The sequence below is a fragment of the Fusarium phalaenopsidis genome, assembly GCF_050370095.1.
Source record: "Fusarium phalaenopsidis strain FUZ10S chromosome Unknown contig_32286, whole genome shotgun sequence".
Classification (NCBI taxonomy): Eukaryota; Fungi; Ascomycota; class Sordariomycetes; order Hypocreales; family Nectriaceae; genus Fusarium; species Fusarium phalaenopsidis.
This window is the reverse complement of record NW_028145413.1, coordinates 3981546-4008361: the sequence shown is the minus strand read 5'-3', so window position 1 is coordinate 4008361 and position 26816 is coordinate 3981546. Positions and strand designations below refer to the sequence as shown.

The 26816-nt window shown below is 50.1% G+C and overlaps 9 protein-coding genes across 9 annotated transcripts; 3 read left to right on the top strand and 6 right to left on the bottom strand.

Annotated features, from left to right (window-relative positions):
• Positions 1 to 374: 374 nt before the first annotated feature.
• LRP88_03521 (uncharacterized protein) lies at positions 375 to 1518 on the bottom strand (the record flags this gene model as incomplete). The annotated part of the gene is made up of 5 exons (XM_083240140.1): positions 375 to 870; positions 930 to 1017; positions 1068 to 1083; positions 1136 to 1143; positions 1209 to 1518. 5 exons carry the CDS (start codon positions 1516 to 1518, stop codon positions 375 to 377), a joined length of 918 nt encoding a protein of 305 aa, XP_083105270.1.
• Positions 1519 to 2242: 724 nt separating this feature from the next.
• On the bottom strand, positions 2243 to 3983 carry LRP88_03520 (Aldehyde/histidinol dehydrogenase; the record flags this gene model as incomplete). Its single annotated transcript, XM_083240139.1, has 4 exons — positions 2243 to 2652; positions 2702 to 2760; positions 2885 to 2906; positions 2972 to 3983. 4 exons carry the CDS (start codon positions 3981 to 3983, stop codon positions 2243 to 2245), a joined length of 1503 nt encoding a protein of 500 aa, XP_083105269.1.
• Positions 3984 to 4459: 476 nt separating this feature from the next.
• Positions 4460 to 6608, top strand: LRP88_03519 (uncharacterized protein; the record flags this gene model as incomplete). Its single annotated transcript, XM_083240138.1, has 5 exons — positions 4460 to 4517; positions 4569 to 4837; positions 4902 to 5038; positions 5099 to 6281; positions 6333 to 6608. The coding sequence occupies 5 exons, from the start codon at positions 4460 to 4462 to the stop codon at positions 6606 to 6608; spliced, it is 1923 nt and encodes a 640-aa protein (XP_083105268.1).
• Positions 6609 to 7110: 502 nt separating this feature from the next.
• LRP88_03518 (uncharacterized protein) lies at positions 7111 to 9006 on the top strand (the record flags this gene model as incomplete). Its single annotated transcript, XM_083240137.1, has 1 exon — positions 7111 to 9006. One exon carries the CDS (start codon positions 7111 to 7113, stop codon positions 9004 to 9006), a length of 1896 nt encoding a protein of 631 aa, XP_083105267.1.
• A 2253-nt stretch (positions 9007 to 11259) lies between these two features.
• Positions 11260 to 12402, bottom strand: LRP88_03517 (L-asparaginase II; the record flags this gene model as incomplete). Its single annotated transcript, XM_083240136.1, has 1 exon — positions 11260 to 12402. One exon carries the CDS (start codon positions 12400 to 12402, stop codon positions 11260 to 11262), a length of 1143 nt encoding a protein of 380 aa, XP_083105266.1.
• Positions 12403 to 13112: 710 nt separating this feature from the next.
• Positions 13113 to 13874, top strand: LRP88_03516 (transcriptional regulator PAI 2-type; the record flags this gene model as incomplete). Its single annotated transcript, XM_083240135.1, has 1 exon — positions 13113 to 13874. The coding sequence occupies one exon, from the start codon at positions 13113 to 13115 to the stop codon at positions 13872 to 13874; it is 762 nt and encodes a 253-aa protein (XP_083105265.1).
• A 324-nt stretch (positions 13875 to 14198) lies between these two features.
• Positions 14199 to 15038, bottom strand: LRP88_03515 (uncharacterized protein; the record flags this gene model as incomplete). Its single annotated transcript, XM_083240134.1, has 1 exon — positions 14199 to 15038. The coding sequence occupies one exon, from the start codon at positions 15036 to 15038 to the stop codon at positions 14199 to 14201; it is 840 nt and encodes a 279-aa protein (XP_083105264.1).
• Positions 15039 to 20137: 5099 nt separating this feature from the next.
• On the bottom strand, positions 20138 to 20727 carry LRP88_03514 (uncharacterized protein; the record flags this gene model as incomplete). Its single annotated transcript, XM_083240133.1, has 2 exons — positions 20138 to 20623; positions 20680 to 20727. 2 exons carry the CDS (start codon positions 20725 to 20727, stop codon positions 20138 to 20140), a joined length of 534 nt encoding a protein of 177 aa, XP_083105263.1.
• A 4097-nt stretch (positions 20728 to 24824) lies between these two features.
• On the bottom strand, positions 24825 to 26045 carry LRP88_03513 (ankyrin repeat domain-containing protein; the record flags this gene model as incomplete). The annotated part of the gene is made up of 1 exon (XM_083240132.1): positions 24825 to 26045. The coding sequence occupies one exon, from the start codon at positions 26043 to 26045 to the stop codon at positions 24825 to 24827; it is 1221 nt and encodes a 406-aa protein (XP_083105262.1).
• Between the last annotated feature and the right edge of the window lie 771 nt (positions 26046 to 26816).

The window sequence follows — 26816 nt, the reverse complement described above, 5'->3', positions numbered from 1 at the left end:
ACTTTAATATTCCAAATATGTAACGTCTATTGTTCACAGTATATGTGCGAGTGATGCGTGTCTAGCAGTGTTGTTTATGGGGATATCAACCATTATATCATGGAGTACCTCAAGTAATGAATTAATGACAGTTTCAAAACCTGATACCGTATAACCAAGACCTTGGATATTAGGTTTTAGGCAAATGGTGGTAGCTATCGAGGGTTCAATAGTAAACGACGAGCAGCTTAAATGGATAATAATAGAAGTAGATGCCCTTCCTTCTGTATACTTATCTAGCTAATACTATTTACGTGTCATACCAAAATACCTACTGTCCCCTTCTCTCTCACACCATCCGACCTTCGATATATGTCGCTTTTCAATTCCATTCTCTAATGTCCCTTCAGAGGATCGTGCGGCTTTAGCTCTGTAAAGGCACTGGATGAAAGGTCCTGCATGTAGACTCGCAACCAGTCAGGTAACACACGAACCCAAGGAGAAGCAGATGTGGTCGCGGGAACCAAAACATTCCTAGCATTCCCTCCATAGAGAATCTCCGTGATCCTGTCCGCGAGGTAACCCGTTGTCATGCTCGACATGCCCGGCACGGACTTGATGCCCGTGAACATGTTGGTCTGGACGTGGCTGGGCGATATACATGAAACGCGCACAGCAGGGGCTTTGTGAACATGCTTGATCTCGCTATGAACGCCTTCATATATGGTGATGGCGGCTGCCTTGCTGGCCGAGTAGTCAGTCGCACCCGCAGTCGCCATGTGTCCGGTTTGTGAAGCAACAATGAGGAGATGTCCATGGTTCCGAGCCACCAGGGCGGGAAGAAAGGTTTTGATAGTCCATATGAGACCTATCGTGTTGACTCCGAAGGTCCTTGTGAGTGGTTTTTTGAGTTAGTCGAGGGCGTCAAACTTGGAATTAGGGGCACAAACAGCTCAATGTCTCGCTTAGTGGCCGCGAGAACCGGCTTGCCGCGACACACGCCAGCATTTGCAACTATTACGGTGGGATCTCCGACTTCTCTGGGTGATTGTCAGCTTCAGCACTAGGGGCTCAGGGCCAGGACATACTGTCTAATTTTTCCAGCTACAATCTGGAGTTGCTCGTAGTTTGTCAAGTCACACTTATAATAGTGAACATTGGAGGCTGTAACCATTGTCAGTGAGTTTGGGGTAACCCATAAAGCAGATGCCTCCGTTCGGTCGACGTACGAGCCTTGTATGTCAAGGGTAGAACGTCTACCACGACAATTCTCGTGCCCTTACTCGCCAACTGCTGCACGGTCGCGCCACCGATACCACCAGATCCACCAGTGACGAGAATGATTTCCTTCTTCCAGTCGAAAGACGCCTTGGTGCCGTGGTTAAGGGCTCGTTGAGTAAGGTATTTGTTGACAGCATACACAAGGCCAAGGCCAGAGACAACGAGACCTGGAACAACCCAGAGCTCTAGATTATAATCATGAGTAAGGATCTCGACCTTAGACACCAAACAATCGAAAATTGTGCCCGCTTGCGACATGGTGATGTGACGGAGGATGATCAGAATGAGTGAGATGGACAACAAATCTTTGCAGCATTGTGAATCATTACGGCCTATTGAAGCTAAGTTAAAGAACGAGGAACTCAAACTCAATGCTGGAAGCAGCTACCTCTAGTCGGTGATGTCATTGGGGTTGGAATCCGCTGTTTGTATGTTTGATCTACCCATGTCAGATATTCCTGACACGTCTTTTTGGACGCCGCTGTGCGCATGGCAGTAGATCCCCCCTCCAGTCACTAAAAGATGACAGGAAAACCTCATAACTATTCGTTTCAGAAATCTACGGTCAGGATGATGAATCATGTCAAGGCAATTTCAATTAGCTTTGATAGGTTGCAACAGAGCCGGGAGTAATAGATAAAGAGGCCATGAGGTGATCAGTTTCTAGCCACATTAATGGAGAGTCCAAGGAGAGGCATTATCTAAACAACGATCCCAATAGTAGCACGAGTTAGATCAAGCAAGGCTGTGAGCTCCTTTACATTAATTTGAATAAACATCTGTTTAGCGAGAAACGTGTAAGCCCAGTATTGTGAATGGATCGAGTCCACATACAAGAAGCCTACAATGGTCATCTAAGTGATTCTTTGAAACAATGAAACGATCTTTCAGCTCGTTACGAGGCAACCCAGGATGTCACGCTTGAAGTTTTAATGAAGAGCAACAGCAACCACAGCAACCAATCTCTAAACAAGAGGCATAATCATCGACTCAACCCACGAGATATCCACGACAAAGTTGTCTCCACAGAGTTCCAGCGATACAGGGCCACTGCCACGGCAAAAGTAAGAATACCTGCCTTGGCCCACCGGTTCGACCCCCCAACAGTTTGATCTTCCATGGATTCACCTCGACGGAAACCCAGACGATTCTTGACCGTAACCTTGCCTTTGTTGCCAGCGTCATAGGGGGGATACCGGGCCCCAGTCAGCTTATGCAGCCAGGATGGAATTTCCACAATCGTTCTCTGATGCGTGAAAGCCATGAAGCCGTATTTGCCGTGATAGTATCCCATTCCCGACTCTCCAACACCACCAAATGGTGCCCCGGGCACAGCGTAGTGCATCAGTACATCATTGATGGTGACGCCACCTGAGTTTGTATTGTCAAGGACTAGGCATTGTGTCAGTCAAAGTGATGATACCAGCCGTTTTGTTCTCACCATATTCGACTTCAGAACGCTCGTTACTGAACATGTAGATGGCCAAAGGGTGGGGTAGACTGTAAACAAAGGTTAGCACCAACTACAGGTGATTACAAGCAGATCTCCGTGTCTCATTGCCTTTTAATGTTTCTGACTGCATCCTTGTATGTTCCTCTGATGACCGGGCAAATGGGACCGAACAGCTCCTCACTGAGCAACGAATCTAGGGAAGTACCAAAGTCAATACCTAGACAAGTCTTGCAAGGGAATTGAAAAACCGTAACTCACCTTTCATATCAACGTCAGTCACGACTGCCGGGTTCATCATACTGTTTTCCTGATCCACTTTCACCTGGTGCACGTTGCCCTTTGAGCCGCCCAGAAGCTTGGCCAGGCGGTCAAAGTTTCGCCTGTTGACAATCTTGCACATGTGTCCAGAAGTGGAGAACTTGTTTGTCCAGTAGACGAGCTTTTGTACAAAGGCGTCATGAATTTTGGGGTCCACAAAGACGTGGTTCACGGAAAGGCAGATCTGTCCAGCGTTGAGGAACTTGGCCCAGGCGATGCATTTGGCCGCAAGCTCGACATCGGCCTTGCTCGTCACGATGGCAGGACCTTGGCCCCCTAGCTCTAGTACAGTTGGCGTGAGGTGCTTCGCAGCAGCAGCTGAAACGTACCTAGCCACTTTGCCAGAGCCGGTGAAGAAGATGTGATTGAACTTGAGTTCAAGGAGGCCTGTCGTTTCTTGGGGTCCCCCAGTGACCAGACGAATAGCCTCAGGATCAAGGTATTGGCTGACCAAATCAGCCATGAGGTCCTGGGACGCGACCGAAAGCTCCGAGGGCTTGATCAGTACACAGCAGCCAGCTGCGATAGCAGCTATCACAGGCTGCAGTGTCAGGAGAAAGGGAAAGTTCCAAGCCCCAATGACCAAGACCACGCCAAGCGGTTCCTTGCGGACACGCGCTTTCCCAAGCCTCCTCATGATGAAGCCTGCCGACTTGACAGGCTCGTCGGCCACCCACTCTTCGAGATGCTCCAGATGTTCCAGTATATCTGTTTTGAGTCCAAGAAGGTCTGATGTTAGGCTTTCCATCTCATGTCTCCTGAGGTCGGCGGCAAGGGCATCGGTGATGGCTCGTTGGTTGTCTTCCAGCATCCACCAAAACTGCTTGAGCTGCCACTTTCGCCATCGAAGCGACTTTGTCTTTCCAGTCGAAAACGTGTCGGTTAACTGTGCATGAGCGCTTTTGCACTCTTGGAGAGAGGCGTATGGCCTTGCTATGGACGGCGTGGTCATCTCGAGACGGCAGCGATCTGGGACGAAAAGAGCAAACGAGGAGAATAGTGGTAAATTGGGGTGAAAGAATGGGGAAAATGCACCAAGGCTCGTGAGATTATGATGGAACTGGTAGCGAGTTAGTGTAGTATTGACCTGGGGCTCCCCAGCCAAGGCACCTCAATCATTGTCATGTTTTTCTGACTCGACAAACTTCGACAAACTTCCGTCTACCCTAGTCTCTCACAATGCGGGGCCGGATCTACCTAACCGCAACATCGGGATTTCTTTGTCAGACTAAGATATCTCTTCCAACCGGGAGTATCAGTAATAATGTGGTAACTCTAAACCGAGGCCTACGAGTAACGCCAAGACTAAGGTACTTTGGATAAGATCTTATCAGAGCTCAGAAGATATTTTTACTTGTTCACACTCAATCTGCTAAATCCCCCCTGCTGTCTTCCCATCAAGACTTTTGGCATTGTCCGGACCACGTAATGAGCATCAAGTCGACTTTAAACCCCCGCGAAAGCCCCAGGGTCGTAGGACCAACAGGTATGTTAAGCACATTATACTACACCTCTTCCTAATATAAACCCATTCTAGGCTCTTACGTCCAGGAGTTGATTCCCCCTAATGTCGGCACTGGGCCCCATCGCAAGAACGTCCAGGCTGTGACACTCACTGTTTGGATTGCAACAGCCTGTCTTGGCACAGCTCTCTTTTACCAACCATGGCTTACCATTGGGTCAAACTATAGAGCCGCAGCCCTTGGGCTTGTTTTTCCTGGTGCAGGATACCTTGCCAGCGCCAATCCTTTGGGCTACATACTTCTTGTTCTTACTTTTACCGCTATTCCTCCGGCCCTGTTCGCAGTCAGTAATACTCTCTTGGATATGCCCTTCCTCGCCGTTATATGCTAACTTAGAACCTGAAAAGTGGTTCGGAGCTGGCGCCATTATCTTCCCCATCCTCGTTTGGGGGCTCTCCATCCTGGGCGCATACGCCGTTACACCCGATGCTGTCTGGGAGTCAGCAGGCCTCTATGCTCTTGGCGGTCTTGTAGCACTATTTACGTATGCGAATCGGTCTGCAAGTGCGGAACGGATAAGAGGCCTGAAGACACGCGAAGCTAGAAATACCATCATTCCACAGCAGCTTGCCCGAATGGACGAAGCTGCTGCCAGAGAGTCAAAGCCCGAAGAGGATGAAGAGCTTGATTTAGAAGCTCTTCGAAAGCTTCAATTCCTCTTCGATCAGGCTTTTCAGGATCTCGACGACTGGTCTGGCTTCACCGTTATTGACCAGTTCCAGACTTCAGCTCTACGATACCAGATATATCAGATGATGTACATCCTTGGGCTTTACCAGGCAGCGTATGCCCCCAATGTCCATGGATACGTTTCAGAGGCCTTTCGGAGAATCATTGAAAGGTCTCTAACCAAAAAGGTCCTCGAGTTCTGGAAGTGGGAACGACTAGCTGGAAAGTTCTCGCTGGATTGGGACCCAGTTCAGCATGACAACATCATGGTCACGGGCTTTCTTCTTCATGGTGTCATGCTTTACACGGCAAATACTGGCGATTACCGATATACCCAGCCTGGGAGCCTCAACTTTCACATCACCGACAACCGATGCTACAAGTATAGCGTTCATGATCTGCAAGAGTCTCTGGTTAGACAGTGGTCGTCTAGCCCCTATTGCCTCATCCCCTGCGAGCCAAATTGGATCTACGTCATGTGCAATCTTCAGGGTATGACGGGCGCAGTTCTTTACGACCGTGTCTTTGAGACAAAGGCGACGCAGATGCTTCTCCCTTCGTTCGAGGAATCACTAAACACCAACTTCACCGAGACCAGTGGCAGCGTCCTGACTATCCGCTCCGAGCTCACCGGCTTCGCTATCCCTGGTATCGCTGGCGCTGCTGGGGACCTGGGTGCTGTCATGATGGGCTTTGGACCTCTTCGCAACATCTCTCGAAGACTATGGGCCATTGTCCGGGAGGAAAATGTAGTTTTCGACGAGGATACTAAAGAGCTTTCTATGACGGGCTTGGTAGGTGCTGACAATATTGATACTGGAAATTACACATCAAGCGCCAACGCTGTGTTCTCGCAAGTAGCGATTGGCGCAGCCGAGTATGGCGAGGAGGCGCTGAAGTCGGCTGCGATTGAGAAGCTTGAGAAGGAGTGGGGGCTCCTAACCACTTCAACGGGATCCAAGTCGTTCGATCTCACCAAATGTTCAACTCTCATGAACTACGCGGCCTTGACAGCGGTTCTGCTTCGCCCCGGAGCTTACAACCGCATGGTCCAAAAGGTTTGCGCGTCTAACTAGTCTACTCGCCAGAAGCTAACATTTAACTTGCAGGGACCATCGGAGACAACTTTGAACGGCCCAATTCTCTCTAAGGTGCCATATCCCGGTGTGCTCGTCGCTAAGGCACGATCTCATACATCCAAGGACTTGGAGCTTGTCCTTTATCCGTCAGCAGACGACGGAGTCTTCAAGCTGGGCATTTCTCGCTTGGAGCCTGGCGGACAGTACGAATGCCAAGGGAAGATGGTCACGGCTGATGAAGAGGGCAACCTGTCATTCTCTGCCACAGTCAGTGGTCGAACAAGGCTACACATCCGCTCTGTGTAAAGTACCTGTTGCTACGCCCTGTTCAAAGTGACTGGAAGACTTTCTATGGTTGGACTGTAAGCCCTGTATTATATAGGTAGTACAAGTTAAAGTCACGCCACTGTTTCGTCGTCGAGACGTGGTAACACGTGCTACTCTCTACGTCATCTCCGTCGATCTAGGCGGTGCTTACGGGCTCTTACTCGCCTTCCACCCCTTGAGAACGTTTTGACTGATGGATAACGCACCATGTACCAAGCTAGCATTTTTGCGAACTTAATGAGGTTTCTAAGAGTACCAAGCTGCTCAGCATAAATTAGTAGTCGTGTTCTCTATCATTATGGCTAATGATTACTTTTGGGGACACCACCAAGTTCACGAAAGCACCACGGACCAGCGTGTAGGATCTAGATGCATTCAAGTGGTGGTCAGACAGCATTTATTAGTCATGCTTGCATGAAATAAAACCCCTCACACGCCAGCTTTATCCACCTAATTTCCCAACTTCTATCAAAGATTCACGATGGCTTTGGTCCAAGGCATCCCTGAGGGCGAGCGGCTACTAGAGACTCTATGGCGAGAGCCTGGTAGAGCAGATTTACGATGTCTGGTGTGCCAAGAGCCCTTCACCGACGATGCTCTCATTCGTACGTTCCGCGTTGAGCCCCCAGGCAACCACGACTCCGGTTATAGCACCGTGCTGCCCACTCACAAGAGCGATATCCTCTTCTTCGATCGACATATGAATTGCGTGGCAGAGCACCAAGTCAGGTTCTCGGCGGTATCTCATGTCTGGGACTCCAACATCTCCCACGTGCAGCAACAACGACGGACGGTACCGCAGACCCCAGTGGCTGCACGTAACATCTTAGACATCTCGACCAAGATTTACTCAGGCATTGAAGAGGCCAAGGATACAGCTGGCGAACTATGGCTTGACTACTTGAGCGTGCCTCAGTGGTCTGATACTCTAAAGAACAGCATTATTCGCATCATGCATAAGCTCTTCACCACGGCCGAGACGACGATCATCTACTTTGGCGATGTAGACTCAGATGTGGTCAAACAGCTGTACAGAAAGGAAAGGTCGCCAGAACGCCTTGCTGCTGTCATCTCTGTGTGCAACTCGCAATACTTCAAACGTGTCTGGACTGCTATGGAGTTCATCAGAAGCGGGTCTGTCAGAATGATGACAAGCGACTGCACATACCTCGGTGATCTGGACGACCCTGCATTCTTCAATCGACTGTATGACGTCTGGAATGAGGAGCTTAGGCATCATGCTCAGGCCCAACATTTGGAGGCGAAAGTGCAAATGGGCAAGAATGGCAAGAATGGCAAGAATCAGGTTCCATGGAGCCTTGGAGCACTGAGAGAGGCAAAAGCCTTGAAGAGAGTCAACTTTGCAATGGGTTCTACACTCCTCAGCAAGAGGGGATGCCGAGACCAGATGGACTACCTGCATGCCCTGAGAGGCATAGTCCCTGCGAGCTCAGCCACTCCGATGACCTCTGACTTCAAGACGGAATTCTACCAGGTCGCTTGGGAGTGCTTAAAGGCTGGAGACTTGTCTCCGTTGTTCATTACGCCATTTATGGAGATGGGCGATCCCAGAGGGCCTGGTCACTGGTCCGAGTTCGCCTTTTCCGACGTCTTCACTTGGTCATTAGGAGAGGAGAGACATGTCCCAGTTCTTGACGGAGAAATTCGGTTCAATGACATCGGTCAGCTTCTTTCTATGAATCTCCAAGAGATAGGTGTGGTGTCAGTAGTTCGACAGCCCAGAGAACTGACCAAGCACGATCTCTTGCTCAGCTTCTCATATGCGGCCAAGACGGCTCTGGAATTTGACGGACCAGACGTCAAAGACTTTGTTGCCGCCATGCAAAGGACGCATGGAGCGGTGCCATTGATGGTCATGAAAAACCTAGAGGCCAAAAAAGAAGTACAGCGTCTCCAAAAAGCCCTGACGGGGAACTTCAACAAACCGACCCTGCCACGCTGGCCGATACAGGGACAAGACGATGTAAAATGGCTCGCAGACGCCTTATCACTCTCGCAAGTTTGGTCCGGAGGCACACAGAGCATCCTGGCCGAGAACTCTAGTGGTTCTGGCACCACACACTGCGCGCCGCACGACTACACGGTGGGCATCACTTGCATGGGGTGCTATAGGATCTTTGCGCACAAGGTCGCCAGTTTCGTCCTGCCGGCAGAGCTACGATTTGCAAGGGCTTATCGTATCCCCCATCTGCATTACCGCTTCTCGCATAGGAATGGACTTGCTTTGCTTGTTCAGAAGGATAGGGTTGTTGGCCGTATGATGTGGGCTACGCCAGCTTGTGCGTGTTCAAGGACAGAGGCGGTGACACTGAGGATGCCCAAGTTCTTTTTACCACAGTCATTTTACAACAAATGAATAGACACTACGTGTAGAGTGTCATGCACGTTTTGCCACCCGTGGACATGAGGTAACGTTAGATCTTAAGTGAGTAGTGACCCGCGATTCAAAATTTCTCGAGTACTTATCTCCCTCTGCTACAGTCAGTGGTCAAATAAGGTTATATATCCGGCCTTTATAAAGAACCTGCCGTTATGCCGGGCTCAGGGTGGCCTTAAGACGGTAAGTGGTCGGGCTATAAGCGCAGCATTAGATAGTGTAAGTAAAAGCCACGTTGACAATGTGTTCTTTGTTATAGTTGAAGCCCGGCCCTTGATGGGATAACTGGGCCAGAAAATCTTAAGTAAAAGCCACACCGCTGTGTCATCACGGAGGTAGCTACGCGTGTTACCTTAGGTCACTTCCTAGACATTTGGGCAATGCGTCTAGGATTTTACCCACCTTCTGCTCCTCAGGGCTCGCAGCAATGTCTTGATACCCTGGCGGCACTTCGTTATCCCAGCTTATCCCCGACCCTGGATGCTCGGTCAGGGTGATATTGCGCCGTAGTTTCAAAGAGCGAAAAGTGCCCGTTTGCTCCACCAGAAGCGGCTTGCTTACAGGTGCACTCTCCTTGTTAACCACTCACTCTATTTCGAGCAAATGTCTTATCTCCGTTCCATCAGGGGTTCGAGTGTCGCATGCATACTGGATTTCGTTGCCTTTGGCAACTCTATAGTCAAATTCAATGTCGGCTGCCCCTTTTATTCCATCATAGATGCATCTCCAACCGCCATACACGTCCTTGCCGGCTAGAATGCGAACTTCGGTGTGAGTTGACCCAAGCTGGCCCGGCTGGGTAACAGTGTCGGGACGATGCCTAGGACAAGCCGGTGAAAACGTCGTTCTGGTTTCATGGAAAACCCATGTGAGCTTCCTGGGGCGCCAGAAATTGATCTCTTGGGCTGCGTTATCGCCATCTACCAATCCATCCAACTTCAACGTGACACGGTTGTGCTTGGCTGGATAGATCGTAGGTCTGCGGCCAACGCTAGCTTTGATCCTCGTCGGAGGGAATCCGATGACCGGGTGTACAGGAAAGGCCTCGGGGAGGGAGCGTTTGATAACAAGGCTTTTCTTGAACTGTAAAGGACACCACAATGCTGACCCCGCCGTGCCTGTCTTTGCCACACGAACGGCGACCTTGAACTCGTAGTTCACGTTCAGGTTGGGAGAGTCCAGTGTTGTTGGCAGATTGCCGGGGATAAGGATAGAAAATGGAAACCAATGTCGTCCTTTCCGCAACATGACAGGGCGAGAGAGAAAATTCCAGGCCCCGATCTCGAAGCACTGGTGTTGGCAATCAAGACATGAGTTATGATACGGTCGCGTCTGAAACGAATGTCGGTCCAAGGTAGCGGCCAGTTTATTTGCCAGAATAACATCGTCCTGAACAATCAGAACCACTTGGCCAGACACAAGGGCGCCAGTGCTTTCCTCTGCGCTGCCGTAGAAGACAGCGGGCGGGCTCTCGATGTCACACTCAATGGAGGTGGAGGCACAGGGACGGGTAGAACCCTGTTCAAGGGAGAAGGGGAGATAACGCATCATGGCCGGTATGGGGCTACTCTGTGGCCTGGTACCTGTTTTATTCGTGAGCTGCCGACAACGACTTTTTATACAAGCCACCTGGTGAGTCTGGCTGCGGTGGGATGATCCAACGTACCTGTCCAAGTCTTGACTCAGTACGAAGCCCCTGAGTTCTTACAAAGGTCAATAACCAAACTTCGTAGTGGAATCCAGGCGTAACTCTTTTCTCTTCTCGTTTTGATGAGGGAAAATATTGTTTACCTCGAAGCGAGAGGGTATAAGGGATGAAGAATATTTCGTCTAACGGCCATCTGGTCATTTAAATGGTGAGTGTTGGTGACAGCTGTGACCAGCTAAATGATTCTATATCTCACATAACAGCCCCCCTTAGAGCATGTAGAAAGGGTTAGAGCTTTCTGCCACTGGTCTTGTGAGTCAGAATCGACGCTTCTGAACTTCATATGGAATGCTCAACTGATGGTACAGTTGTACTGCGTCCCCGAACCTCGCAACTAGATGCCCAAGTTGGCTTAAGGTAGCGAATTCTCTAGTGGAACGACTAAGTGGAGTTCTAGAGACTGATCCAGGTAACTAGGCTGCTCGGAATCACCAATGGGGCAACCTATCGATGGTCCCAATAACCGCCATATCAATTCCCTCGCCACGATTATTCTAGTTCTAATGGAGGCCCAAGCTGTGGTTCTAGTATGAAGTTAAATGAAATGGGAGTGACACCTTCCCTGTGACTACACCTGCGGTGTTGACTCGGTACAAGTGGTGGAACGCTTCCAGACTCCTTATTTGTTGCTTGCTTCCAATTCCAAGTCGCTCGAGAATCTCGACGACAACAGCATAGAGAATTTCAACATCCCCATCTTCAACCTTGACGGCAACTCCAAGGCCTCCCTTGGCCCCAAAACTTCGAATCTGCTCGCACTCTCGGACAGCAACCCCGTAGCAACCATCTGCTCCTAGTTTCCCAACGACAGCACCCTTGTACTGCGGCATAAGTTCTGTACAGAACCTTCCTTTACCCGCGACCATGTCGGGGAACTGCCACATGCAGCGGTAAATACGTGCCAGGTGCTGTTGTCGCGCCGATGCCTGGCATTCGGGAACCTCAGACGCAACGTCCGCCGCACGTGCGAGGGCAGCATACGAATAACTCAGATCTCGTAGCGGAAGAGCAGGTGCAGGTAAGTTGCAGCCATCAATACCCCATTTGATCTCATCCGACTCCAGGCCAGTTACCTCCTCAAAGACAGATTTGACATGGAGCTGTATCGGATGGTCCTCTTTGTGGTAGTCTTTGGCAGTCTCCGGCTCAATTGACTTAGCACCAGCCAACATGGCGATGTGCTTGGCCGAGCAGTTGTTGCACAGCGCACCCGGAACAAAGGCTCTCTTGATCCAGTCGTTGTTCACCTCCTCCGCTAAAGCTGGATGGCCTCCGCAACGAAGATCCCCCTCGTGTGCGTTGACCTTAGTGAGCATTTCAGAGCCGCGGGTGATGTGACTTTGCTCGCTGCTGTGGGAAGAGCACATGAGGGCAACATCGGCATCGCTGAATCCAAACTTGCCAAAGCCATTGGTTTCAAGCAGGGCCAGAATCTGCACCGGTTTTGCGGCCGACCGAGCAAGCGTCATGCGAGACGGATTGCCTACTCCATACAGGAGCTTCCCGCTAGCATCCGTCACGGCAACATGGATTTGGTGAGTGTTCTCAACAATGCCTCCTCGATCTGAGACAGCGCAATGCTGGTACTGGGTGTTTTGGACCATGGTAATGTTTGCAAGGAAGAAGAAGATGGGTGTGGTGATGGTGCGATAAGGAGAAGAGGGCATCAAGTAAGGTGTCAGCGTGTTTGCAAAGACTGATTGGTCGTTGTCGCTCCCAAATTGCCGACTTTAGGGAAAACAAGATGGTTATAATCCCACGGCATCAGAGCCTTGGCCCAGCATTGAGTCACAGAATGACCACAGTCTCTCTCACTGAATGGGTCGACTGCTGGAGCAATGGTGGGCAAAGAAACTCGTCAGAAAAGAAACACTACCGGCAATAAAATAACGCATACGCAGGTGGAATCATTGAAACAGCCGAACACTGCTTAGTATGGTACGAAGATGGTTTCAAAGAGGCACCGCATTCAGGAGGGACCGAGAAGCACTTGCGTTAGACCGAAACTCGCCGTTGCCTCGCTCGAGATTACCTGATTTGGTACAACATCAGCGAGCTGACGGCTAGCGTTAGCCCCCACTCTGTCCACAAACACAGCATGTCCTGCATGGCCATGACTCTCACGAAGCAAGAAGAAACAGTCTCCCTGCTTTTCTGTCATGCATCGGCCCATCTTATGAGAAACATCACCTCCAATGTGGTCCAACTGATTAACAAGCAGCTCCACTCACGACTCCGCGGAGACCTGTGTTCGAGTTAGAACACACCTCGAGAAGAGCAACCACCCGCTCCTTGGTTGTATTTAAATGGCCACTGTCAATCTCTTGGCAAGTTCTGTGAAAATCATCATTATCTGCCTTCCCTCCACAGCATAATCATGATTATTCCTTCGGTTCACGCAGAAACTCGCATCCCCGTCCTTCGACAACTCATTCGGGACAACGCACTCGGCGTCCTTACCACGGCAATCCCCTCGGGAAAATATCCCCAGATCCAATCAAGCCACATTCCGTTCATTCTTGACGTCCAAGATGAGGAGAGCGAGACTGAGCTGGGGGTTCTGAGGGGCCACATGGCCAGGCAAAACCCTCAGGCCAAGGCCATGATTGAAGCCTTGACTGAGTCGACAACCAATGTTTTAAGCCAGGAAGTTCTCGTCATGTTCACCGCAGCACCCCATCACTACGTCACACCGAGCTTCTACACCGAGACGAAACCTACAACCGCCAAGGTGGTACCCACGTGGAACTACGCCGCCATCCAAGCCTACGGACAAATCACGGTCTATCACGATAGCAAATGCGAGATCGCCTCAGGGTTTCTGTCCAAGCAGATCGACGATCTTTCTCAGCACACTGAGAAGTCAATCATGGGCTACACTGGGGAAGGAGATCGACCAGAGCCATGGAAGGTGTCGGATGCACCCAGCCGGTACATTGATTTGATGAAGAAGAATATCATCGGCATTGAGATTCGTCTTGACAGGCTCGAGGGTAAATTCAAGATGAGCCAGGAAATGCGCAAGGGTGACCGGGAAGGTGTTGTCGCTGGTTTCCAAACCATGGGCTCGGATGTCGGCCGATGCCTGGCGGGCATGGTTCAAGAGCGTAGTGAATTAAAGGAGGCGAAGGACAGTTGAGGGAAAGTATCTGGCCAATAGTACATAGAGAAAACAATTTTTGAGGACATTTACTTTTGTGAACTTGGTCAAGTTTCCCAAAGAAGCCATCAGCCACGATAACAAAGAATACAGTTATGGACACATTAAAGTAGGAGATGCTGTCAAGATTTTCATTACGGTATTAGACATTTACGAAGCCCGGTAGATAGGCGTGCATCTGTGTGAGGCTATCACCAGGGGATTTACAACAGAACAGGAGGAGCAGCAAATCGAGGCAGGCCACAGAGTGATAGCTGACTACTATGCAGCCGATCAAGTTTTTTTCCAATTTTGGTAGATGGTCTAAAAACAAACAATCTGTTCATCTGCCCAACCGCCAGCTTGCAGCACATGCTTGATCGCCGTTTCCATCGCTGGGGGGCCGCACAGAAGGACGAGGTCCGCGACGCCTGGCTCGGGTTGCTCAACCTCTGCTTCCAGCAACTCCTGACTAATTCGGCCCCTTTGACCGGACCACGAGGCACTAGGACTGCTCAGTGTGTGCGTAACACGGATCCTTCGGGCATCCAATGCACCCATAGACTCGAGCTCATCTCTGCATAAAATGTCGTTCTCGTGGCGGTTGCCGTACAGCAGGAGACACTCAGTAGAGTCTTTGGTGTCCTTTGCTACAGCTCTAAGCACTTGTAGCATCGGAGTCAAGCCAGATCCAGCCGAGATCAAGATAAACCGGTTGACCTGCCGCGTCTTGCCAGAAACGCGGCATTTCCCCTGCCCCATGTACTCAAAATTGCCAACGGGGCCTTTGAGCTCCAGTGAAGCTCCAATAGACATACTATCAAGTGTCGTTGTCATTTTTCCGCCGAGCCTAGTACCCGTCTTTGGGTAGATTTTGATTAGTAGGTCAACCTCACCGACACCATCCCTCGCCGCGATTGGTGTATAGGCTCGAACGATGTTGTTCTTGGAGACTGGGTCTCTCGCCCGCAAAAGAACATGTTTTCCAGTAGGGAGGCCGAATTCTTCGCAATGATCCCATTTTAAAGTAAGAAGAATGGTGTCGTCTGAGAGACGACGCTTCTCGAGGACCATAACCTGCTGCCAGACGTCGAGCTGAAGGAACGAACGGCGCTGCTTCTGGCCAGTGACCAAGTCCTTTCCCAATCTTGGAGCCAGGCCCAGCGATCCAATATGATAGGCAGGGAGCAATTCTTGAGCTTCATCGCTATCTAGACCTTACTGTTAGCTGAGGAAGTGTCAATCAAGGAGGATAGCTATACGTAGGTCGAAAAAGTCTTCTGTGACATCGGTCCCCGCCACCTCAAACAGAATATCTTCCCCGCCAGGATGCTCGCTTATGAATGCTGATATGTCGTAAACTTGCCCGGAAATGGCGACCCAAACACCCGATTCGAGAGAATTGTGAAGTGCTAGTTCATCTAGCGTAACAATTTTTCTAGCATCTCGTGCCTTGCCAGCTTGATCAACCTCTTCCATAGTTAGCCGATGGAAAATGGCTTCTATCTCAATAGAGACTGGATGATATCTGTGACAGAAATCAATGAAGTGGCCACAAGCAATGAGTGCAAGGTAAACTCAAGTGCAGTGAATAGGGCAGTGAATGATGGTTAGGTAGCCAACGTCAGCCTGTCAAGGGAGTCTGGCTCGAAATTATAGCGTGCCTCATCATGTATTGTACCAGTCCCAAGAATCATGCGCGATGCCATGACTCAAAGCATAATCCATGATTGCGTGGTTGGCACACTTGGTCACTTTCCATGCTACAGTAAAACCTGAGCCACAGCGCGGAACCAATTCACAAGTCTCGGAACCGCTCCCCATTATCACCTACCAGGTCATGATTCAATAATTGGGTCAGGGGCGAAGTGGAGATGGGCCACTTTGACATCTGCAGGGCCTATTTGCGCCCCAGCCGACAGGGTCTAGCTTTGACGCCTGGTTTGGAATCAAATATGGAATAGGCAAGGCCAACATGAAAATGATGTCCGGAAGGCGTTCCCGATATGCAACTGGCGAAGTGGCTGAAAATCGAGCAGCGCGGAGGGATGAACAACAGGAGGAAGAATGCCGACACACTCAGTCTCGCAAAGGCAAAACCGAGCTGGTCCAAACTGGTATAAACAAAGGCATATCTACGTTCAACTCTAATTGTTTCAACCTTCAATAAAAAACCAATGTCCAAAAAGCCAAGCACCAGCTACCTACAGAGGGAACCTGCTCTCAGTCTAGCCTCCTTTCTCTATTACGTCACTCGGCCTCGCCAATAGCCATTGCCCCACCTCCCTGCCTTTGCTGATACTAACCGAATTCGGTATCTAACAGCGAGGCTCGTGCCCCCCGCTGTGTAGATTTATCTCTGGTCTTGCGCAGCGAGACAGCGAGCTCGAGCAACCCACATGAACCTCTCGCGTCTCGTTTCTACTCTGCTTCTCCCTCTAGAGTAATGGAAATTCAACGCGTACAGCTCTTTTCTCTCCGAGAGTCATGCGCTCTCCAATGCCCATTTTCACTAACATGGCACTAGCTCTTTATCTACCCCATCAAGTCCCTTCTGCCAGTCGAAGTTACATTTGCCGAGGTGACAAGGGAGGGCTTCCGCTTTGACCGACAGTATATCCTCGTCAAAGAGCCAGGTGATGACTCAACCCGTCATGTTGAACACCTCACCATCAAGAAAACGTTTGCGTTGGCCCTGTTCCAACCCTCGATACATGATGATTGGTCAAGCCTAACCATTCGCCATACCAAAGCTCAACCAGAATCCTCCATCACAATTTCACTTACCCCGTCTCCTCTGTGTTGTTTCCAATCGAAATCCTACGTAGTCAGCGTTTGCGGCACGACCGCTACTGGGATTGACATGGGCGAAGTGCCAGCTTCGTTCTTTAGCCATCATCTAGGCCAACGCGTCCGTCTTCTGTTCATTGGCGGCGATGGTAGCCGAGCGGTTCCAGGCTCCGATAACCTCCAATATGGCGTTGCTCAGCCGGGACAAAGAGTACGGTTCGCTGATGCAGCTCCATTTCTCTTGACCTCGTCGTCGTCCGAGGGTGAGGCTAGATCCAGGTTACCACCCAACTTCCAAGCAGAAGACATCATTCTCCGACTCCGTCCCAACATTCACATTGCTGTCAATCAAAACACTCCCCCCTTTGACGAAGACATGTGGCAGGAGCTTACGGTCACGTCTGGATCCAGCGAAACGCCAACGGCACTCATATGCTGTATATCACAGACCACCCGCTGCCTTAGCCTCAACGCAGACTTGGAGACGGGCGGAGTGGTACATAGACAGCGCCAGCTTTTTGGGTTACTTGCTCGAGACAGGCGAGTCGTGCCCACATCCCCCAGTAAGCAATATGAACGTGCGGAGATACGTTACGGAGTTTCTGACACAAAGCAGATAGGCCAGTTTTTGGCCGTTACGCCTATGTAACACCCGTAGGGGGGACATTGAGAGTCAAGGATAAGATTGTAATATCAAAGAGAAACCAATGACGATATACTTTGAGGCCTTGGGAGTCAGTAGACCACACGGAGCCGTTTTGGTCTTAAAATAGCTGCATAACGGTTCTCTCTGTTTCTCAATACACTCTTCCAATCATCACCTCGTTCTCCATCCAATTGGCTGGCTGGATAGTGATATTACTTATTCGTAGAAGACCCGGTTAGTCTAGTGGTGAGAAAATGGCAAGGGTTGCCAAATCCGCCTCCCTCGGGGCTCGCCCTGGGGCGGGAAAGCCAACCGGCGGCGGTAGCGTGGTCCAAGATCCATGCCTCCGCCATCAGTCTCTCATTTTCCGTCATCTCGGCAGTGATTATGCAGAATGGGCCATTCAAAATGTGCTGCCTGAGGAGTCAAGGCTCCCCCGCACGCACGCCAAAACTAACCATTCCCACTGTACCACCAGCCCCCTGATCATTCCTTAGCCTCTGGCTCCATGAACTTCGCTCTGTTTTTCTCCTTCTAGAAGCGCGACCCGAGTCGGGCAATCTCGTTTGTCCAACAATGCCGCCCTTGGACATTGCCCAGTCTTCTTGTGGCAGATGCCGGAAACGTCGAGTCAAGGTGAGCCACATCGCCACTCCCTCGTCCCAATATCTGCTTATCCTTAGTGGCCCAGTGTGACAGGCGCAAGCCTGGATCCCAGCGTTGTGAGAAGTACTCCCAGCCGTGCCCCGGATACGAAAAGGAGCGGCTATTTCGGGACGAAGGACCTGGTTTGCACAGGAAGTTTGCTTCGACCAGATCTTCTAAGCCTCATTCCGACGCCACCAGCGCCTCCACGCAGGCCACACCAGGCCCAGTCGTCTTTTCAGATCCGACCGGGCCGTCGACAACGAATGTCGAGTCAGGTATCATCAGCTCATCAACCTCAACGACTATCCCCCAAGAATCCGTTTTCGAAGACGCAAGATTCTTCGATCTGGACCCCGCTGTATACTATGATCAAGAGAGCGATATCTGTGACGCGAGTGCTCAGTTGCCCCAACCAGCACCTGCATCTGTCTATGAAACAGACCATGAGTTACAGCGGGATGTCCTCCCTTACGACCAGCCCGCAGCACCTACTGGAACCCGATGCAACTCTTCACCCGATCTTGATGAGCAGAACCACAAGCAAGATACTCTCCACGCACTCCTCATCAGGCGGTTTGTTGAGTTCATCAGTCCGTGGCTTGACGTCTTTGAGACAAGTACTTTGGGTATATGGTACCCATTCGCGCGCGCCGCAGTAGGCTGTTAAGAGACAGCGTTGCTGCCGCGGCAGCCAAGCAACTTGGTAACCTTGGACAGAATTTGAGACGTCAACATGCGACTAGTAGTACTACGAGATTCGCTACTGAGGATGGCTTATCAGTAGATTGGTCGTTTGAGGCCGCAAGCTTCTACGACAAGGCAATTCGCTCCATGATAACTGGTTTGAAGTCAATGGGTGAGTCCACCTGAACGGACCACTGGCCCGAAAGTATCATGGCATGGACTAACAAGATTCTCAGTAGCTCCAATTCCTTCAGATACACCGCCCACAGGAAGTGTGTTCAACAAAGAAGACGTTGGCGACTTATTAGCTGCAATGCCAATATTGCTCGTCTACGAACTGCTCGATAATCATCACTTGAGCATAGTCCAGTGAGTTTCTATCCAAGTCATCCCATCCATGAGTCTGGATAATAATTACTCAGGCATCTCGCTGGCGCTCACCACCTCCTCAGCATCGTTCTAGGGCAGCAAGAAGAAGCTGGGGCCGTAAACGAAACTATCGAAGACATTTTCTGTAACGCAAACGTTGAGGATGCCTGGAAAGCGGCGTTCTGGAACTTTGCCACCTTTGACTACTTCACATCATACGCCAAGTTCAGCAAAACGAGATTTGGATTTGCAAGCGCCAAGTTTTGGCAGGCTTCGGGTCTTTCTCTTACACAAGTAGACGGACGCCTTGTCCCGGTCTCTTTGACGCGCCACCCTAGACCATCCTCATCCAAGATGACAGAGACTGTGGCTTGCAGAACCTTGCTATGGATTGTGCTCAAGATTCTGGACTGCATCGCGTCCGATGATCAAAGTCCAGCGGGAGAACAAGTCAGTCGGTTGTCAAACGAGCCAAGTATATCCCCGTCTTCTCCGAGTGAGACTCCCGTAGACTAGGGAAAAGTCGATGGTTATCTCAGTGACTGGTAGTCCAGGGTCCCAGACAGCTTCGAGCCTTGCTTCAGGATCCCACAGGAACAAAAAGCACATCTTCAAACTGCTAACACCGGCGGTTTAGCCATGAGCAACTTCGGAGCATCAATACAAGGACTTTTTATTGCGAACCCGATGGGGGCGGCCTCTATCCCTTTGTATCACTTCTCTCGGATCCTGACTTTGCTACATGGCCCATTTGCCGATCAAACCATTGCATCCTCAACCGGCCCAGGAAGGCTTCAGGCTCATCGCCAATTTTCACAACTGGTTAGCCACCATGCATCCGAGATTTACGCCGCTGCCATTGGAAAACCTCATGCTGCCGTTCAGATGCATCTGGTACTGCCACTGAGCTTGGCTGGCTTGTGCCTTGATTCACCCGGCCAGAAGACTGTTCTGAAAGAGTTACTACTAGACCTGCAGGACGAGACCGGGATCTTGACGACATGGGCTATAGAGAAGTTCAAAAATCCTTAGAGCAAGACTAAGACCAGATAAAATGTACCAATAATACAATCGGCCAAGCTACATACGTAGGGCAAAATTTTTTTTTCACCAGATATTAATCATGTCAGCACCAAGTTGGAGGCACTGGCCAGTGTCTGAACATGGTCTCAACTGCTGTTGACCACTCCATCTCAAAAAACATTGCTAACTGATCTATTTCCTCTTTCGTCGGTGTCTTTTCTCCCCACATCTCAGGCTTGGCCGATTCAATAGCTGCGAAGAACGGTATAAGCCCATCCTCTTTGATCTTGGTAAGACATAGCCATGCCAAGTTCCAGCTGCGGTTGCTTAGAGGATCATTAATGACACGCACATATGAGGTCGTAATAATCTCGCCGCTAAATGGAAAGTTGGGTGTTAGCCCGTGGAGGTCGACGAGAAGTTGATGACTGTCCACATAGTTGGCCCAAGCGGCCGTCATTGGCACTTGAAAGGCGCGGGCATCGGACTCTGATTTGCAGAATGCGGCGATTCTCTCTATACGGACTAGCTCGTTGAGTGTTCTGATGCGATGGGTCATGAGAGAGTCGATCAGGTCGAGAATTGGTGGCTACACGGATCAGAATTAATTCAGATGCAGGATGGCGTACAGCTGGAGAAACTCACTGAGGAACGGCAGTGCGTGCTGGGATAGGAAGAGGATAGTAACGACATGGTAAGAGAAGAGATGGTACAACACTGGTACCAATCAAGTCCTCACTCCGTAGACGTATGGAGTATGCTGAACGGGGTAGACAGCACGACACTAAGCTCAAGAGATACCGGGTTGCAGCCAGGGTAAGAGACTGATGAAGAAAACGATATGCTTGAAACGACGGAACGCAGAGGTGGTAAAGGTGGATGACAGAAGCGGTTGATATAGAAATAGTAACTTAGTCAGGGAGGAGGTAAAGATGATTGACGGAGATGAGAGCCTTCTGGAACAGAACTTAAGCATAAATAATGCGAGAATCCAGGACCGAGAACCCTTGATGACGAGTGGGTACGTTCTCGGTCAAACAATGCCCAAAATAAGGCGACCCATGGCTCTACGAGTTAGCTCCAGGGCCGCCAAGACTTACAAGAGTCACGGAGGTGGATCTCGAGTTGTTCAATTACATGCAAAAGTGCTGGGGGAAGAATCGTGCCGTGGGTGGCAAGTGGCCCGAACGGCTTGGGTCTGGTTTAGCATCACACGATTTAAGCGGGCAAGGCTGAGCTTTGGGCATTTTTCGGTGGGTTACTCTAGTTAGGAGTTGTTTCGGCATGCCCGGGTCTCTTTAACAAGGTGGTATCAAATCGGTTAATCATGAGGAATGACAGCACCAACGAAGCATCAGCATGCACATCAGCAATCGGTAAGTAGCACGGTATTTGAAGTTGTCGACACTCGAAAGCCAAATCATCCGCAGACTGTGCCTGGTCAACAACAATGCCACTCTTCGTTCTCGCAACGCCAAGACCCCGAGGCCGTCGTTGGTTGTCCGCCGACTCCGGCTTCGGGACTAATAAAAGTTAATGTCTATGCTCCCGGACACCGAGAAGCTGCGAGCACCGAGTCATCCAATCATCTCGATTGTAGACGTCACCCCTGACCCACTTCACGTGAGCCCCTTTCAAGGACTTTTAACCACCGGATTCGCAGTTTCTCGGGTTCCGGAAGATGCTCAGCCATCACCCTGACCCTGAATGCGCAGCACTTGAGCCGCAGCCATGGACGTTGACGAATCATGCGTAGACTCTGATCTGGAGCCGCAAGATCAAACATCCCAGCGGCCATTAGCGTCTTCGCGAAACAGCCACCGGCTTGCAGTCAGTCAGCCGTATCTCCCAGCATGAAGAACACTAAACACTGACCAACATTTGTAACAGTGTACCATATGCAGAGAAAAAAAGGTACCGAATCTTTATGGAAATAATCGATATTCCAGAAGCTTAAATATTGACCTAATCAGATTGCCTGCGATCGACTTGACCCTTGCTCAAATTGCATCAAAAAGGGTTGGAATTGCGAGTTTCCATCGCGTCAAAGATCTGCCGTTAAGGGACAGCGCATTCATATCACCTCTGTGTAGTAAGCATGACCCTGTGTCGATAACTAGTGTGACAGAGCCTCTCTCCTAACTGCAACTACTTCAGCGAGAACAAGATCAGTAATATCGAGAAGCAACTGCAGCATGTAATTGACATCCTAGAGCCATATGTTTCAGCCTTATCAGCCAGCGCAGGATCAGCCTCTGAGTCGCCCAAACGCAAGAGACCCTACATAGTCAACGAAGGAGAGAGATCTCAAGCTGCGCCCCGTTTTAATGCGGCATTTCCCCTTACACCATCAACAAACACCTCGTCAACACCTTTGTCGGCTTTTGAGGGCGACTCGTCACTCGCTGCTCATACAGCCATGGCCAACAGCTTACTCGAGACAGCAGTGAGTACTTCATCCTTGCAGCCTCGGATGGCTGAGGGGATGGAGACCTTGCGCCAGCTCATCAGCGTCAATGGTGAAATACCCGATGCTTATGGGATGGCATCTTCACACAACCCAAGACTCGGTTCGATGCCCATGTTACCTCAGGGCGACATGTCTATGCCTCCCATTCAGGCTGTCTTGACTGTCCTAGACTTGATGAAAAGTTAGCGCCAACTTGCTGTTCGGACTCTTCAAAGGCATAAGCTGACGTGGCTTGATCTAGGTAACCCTCGTTTTGAGTCGATGGGCTTCCACATGTTCTTATCAGCTACAAAGTTCATGGGATATTTAAACAGGGTGTATACGCCAGGAGAAGTGCCAACACTTGCCGATTTTATCATCGTAAATGGAGCGCTCATCGATGTCTTCCTGCGAAGCATTCTGCTCACCGACGACACTGACATACGAAGGGACTTTCAGCAGCACATGAACCTTTGTGAGGGGAACCTTGAGACTGCGTTGGCCAGACTTCCGGTTCACATGCCGCATACGATAGATCACATCACAGCTCTGACATTTTCTGTGAGTCCCTCAAGTCTTGACTGCCCGAGACTATTCTGACGCGCCAGCTCCCAGGTATATCACGCAATTAGATCATCTCAGACCTCCCTTGCCTGGAGTTTAGTGACTACGGCCATACATATGAGCATCACTGCCGGTTTTCACCGTGCATCATCGGCCAAGAGTGAGCCCAGGGAAGAGACTAATCAGAAAGCATGGCTCTTTTGGTCACTTTACAGTGTTGAGAAGGGCCTCTCCTTACGACTTGGCCGACCCTCATCCATCTTGGATTACGACATCACAGTACCACTGCCGCAACACGACGATCCGGAAATCACCGCATATACGTCAACCTTCACCCGATGGATCAGGTTGTCCATAGTACAGGGCAAGATCTACAAGATGCTGTATAGCCCTGCAGCACTAGCTGAGGCCCCAGAAAGAAGAGCCACCTGGGCCCGTTCGCTTGTCGAGGAAACCAAAAAGATTTACAAGCAAGTAGATGAAACAAGCGTAAGTTGATTTGAATCGCCTCTAATAACATGCAGGGAGCGGTCATCTGACTTGAAATAGAATCCAACGAGCAACAACAGGTGGAAAACAGCATCAGGAAACGAGACAGAACTTTCCTTCTTCTCAGAAAACGTCCTGTTCTATTCCACTTTGACTCTGATACTGAAGTCACTTCCTCCGGATGAGGGTTCGACACACCACTTTGCATCAGAGTGTATCACGACGGCAAGAGTTGCTCTTGAGAAGCATCAAGAATACTGCAAGGCTCTAGGGCCCGACAGTGGGAGACACATCGACGTCTATGTCAATTGGTGAGACCTACCCTCATTCCTAGACCGCAGCCTGATACTTGTTTGCTGACTGTTTCCAAGGACGATTCTATATAACCCGTTCGTCCCTTTTATCGCCATATTCTGCCACGTGATAGAATCGGGAGACGTGCAAGATCTCGACCGGCTTCAAGCATTCGTGGCCTCTCTAGAATCTGCACGCATGTATTCGCAGGCCACAGCAAACATCCACCGCCAGTTTCAAGCCCTTTACAACATCGCGCAGCAGTTCACAGAGATACGCACATCGAATGAGCTTCTTAACGACGAGGCCATCACTGAGTTTGACGAGTATATACAGGCGTTGGGTATTTTCCCATCCCGAATGACATATAATGATAGCCTTGGACTTCTACCCAGCGCTGAAGCGGATGACATGGAACTCAATGGCTGGGGCTGGTCTCAGGCTAGATAAAACTGGTTTGTTGCATGCCATTGTCCTGTTTAGTTCGGCTGACCGATAACAACGGATTCTCCGATCATGGCTTGATTATGGCTTTAGATAGATGAATAGATGAGAAATTTTGGATAATCCAGCCAGGGAAAATCAAGTTCTTTGTACCACGGTTCGAACACGAGGAGTCTGATGTTACACACTATTGGAGCCTACCACCAACCATGCTTCGACCCAGCCAGTTAATTGCATAGTTGATTCGCTCGATCTAGTTTCACTCTGCTGTTTCGTTCAATCAATAGTAGGATATATTAACAGCACTCAATCCCTCTTGCAACCAAGAATGCTTTCTTCCTCCCCTTTTGTAAGGTAGGTCTGTAGAAAGGAAATGTAAGAGTACGAGGGGCAAAGACACATAAATTAACAGCGACGGAAAATAGAAATAAAATCTCAAAAAAGTTACAAGCCAAGTAAACCAGCAACGAGATACTCAAAGAAGAGAAAAGAATAGTGATCGTCCACATAATCGCCCCATCTCCGAAGTCTCCGTCACTCAAAATACACATCAGATGACGACTTGTGCACCTTGCTCAACAAGATATCGCGCAATCTCGAGATGACCAGGTGTCTCCCCCTGAGAAGCAAGAAGCAGCGGAGTCAAACCCCATTTCTCTTCTGCGTGGACATCTTGTGGGTCCTGTTCTACCAACAACTTCAGGGCTTCGAGATGCCCATTTTGCGCGGCCTGGTGTATTGGTCGTCTCAGACATGATTTTTTTGCAAAAGATCTCGCATTATACTCCAAAAGCTTCTGGATAACCCGCGCGTGTCCTTGCTGGGAAGCTATGTACAGAGCAGAAGCGCCGTCTTTTTCTTCGGCGTCGACATCAGCACCGTTCCTCAGGAGAAGGTCAATGATTTCGGTATAATTTTCCTGTGCCGCAATCGAAATAGGAGGCCATTGGTCTTGGTCTCGAGCATTAACGTCTGCTTTGTTCTGGACGAGGAGGCCGACCATATCAAGATACCCATTCTGGGCAGCTTGATGAATCGGGAAGCGCATTGACGGATGGACAGAGAAATTGACATCGGCCCCCTTTCGAATGAGAAGCTTGGCAATTTCACAATGTCCTTGCTGAGCTGCAAGCCAGAGTGGCGAAGGAGTTTCGTCATCGTAGCAGTCCTTGTGCGGGTCAACTTTCGCACCGGCTTCCATCAGCATCCTGACCACCTCGAGGTGACCGTTCTGTGCGGCCTGGTGAATGGGTCGACGGTTTCCATCCGTAGAAGTGACTTCCTTGTCAGCTCCGACGTCTATCAGGATCTGCACGATGTCATGGTACCCCTGTTGGGCAGCGCTCCACAGCGGTGTTATGTTGTCCTCATCGACTGGGTCGGCCACGGCTCCTTGTGACAACAGTAGCTTCACAACTTCAGTATGTCCACGCTGTGCAGCCTGATGAATGGGCGTGCGCAATGACTCCTTGTCGCCTGCGTTGACATCTACCCCATCGTAAGTAAGCAGCAATTTGACGACTTCGAGGTGACCCTGCCCGGCGGCAAGCCAAATTGCTGTTACACCATCCGACCCAGCAACTCCCGCACACGAAGGATTGGTCTGGAGCAAAAGCTTCACCATGTCGAGGTATCCGGATTGAGCTGCTAGGTGGATGGGTTGTCGAATCCTGGTGCCAGTGGTAGGAAGAGTTCTCAACGCAACCGATACTCCTTGATTCTGCGGAATTCCAAGATTGATCGGCTGAAATGAGTCTATCGGGTAGAACATATTGACAGGGTCGGTCTAGTCTACCCCGTCCATGGCCGTGTCGGTGAAGTCTAGATTGTTCGCTGAGTCGTTATCTAGATTTCCACCCCACAGCGGTTGGGCGGTGGGGGCTAGAATGCCGGGCGATATGTCCATAGTAGGATCTAGGGAGTATTAGCGACTTGTGTTCAACGTATCTGAATGTACAAATACCTCGGCCTGAATCCCCTCCGCCAACTCGGTTCCCGTTCAACCTTCCTCTCTTCTTATACTTGGAAAAGCCCCACTCGCCGAGCTTAACTTTGTACCGCTGTTCACTTTGTAACCATGTTGAATTAGTTGGCTAGCGATGGCCTCCAAAGCGCTTTACTTACTTAGCTTTAAAACCTTGACCCTTCATAATCTTCATCACATCTTTGAGGGTGTTATTCTGTGTGATGTAAAGGTCCTCGATAGTGGCTTTATGCTTAGCCCACTCATGTTTCGACGGGCCAGGCGCCCTTTCGGCTTGGCCTTGAGACATATTGGGTCTTGATCAATCGACCTTCAAGTTTTTGGAGAAGGAGGACTTGATAAACAGAAGGGAAAAAAGAAGGCGAATGGCTGTAGTGAAAAAGCACTGGCGTGGCTCTGGGGTTGAATGATGGAGTAACAGTGCCGTCCTTTATATCGATTCCAGAACAAACCGGCAGGGCACGTTGACAGGATTGAACTTAATGTGTTCTCATTTTTGGCATGTTCGAACTTTTGCATAAGTACCTATTGAAACTTTCAAAGTTCGAAACTTTTGAG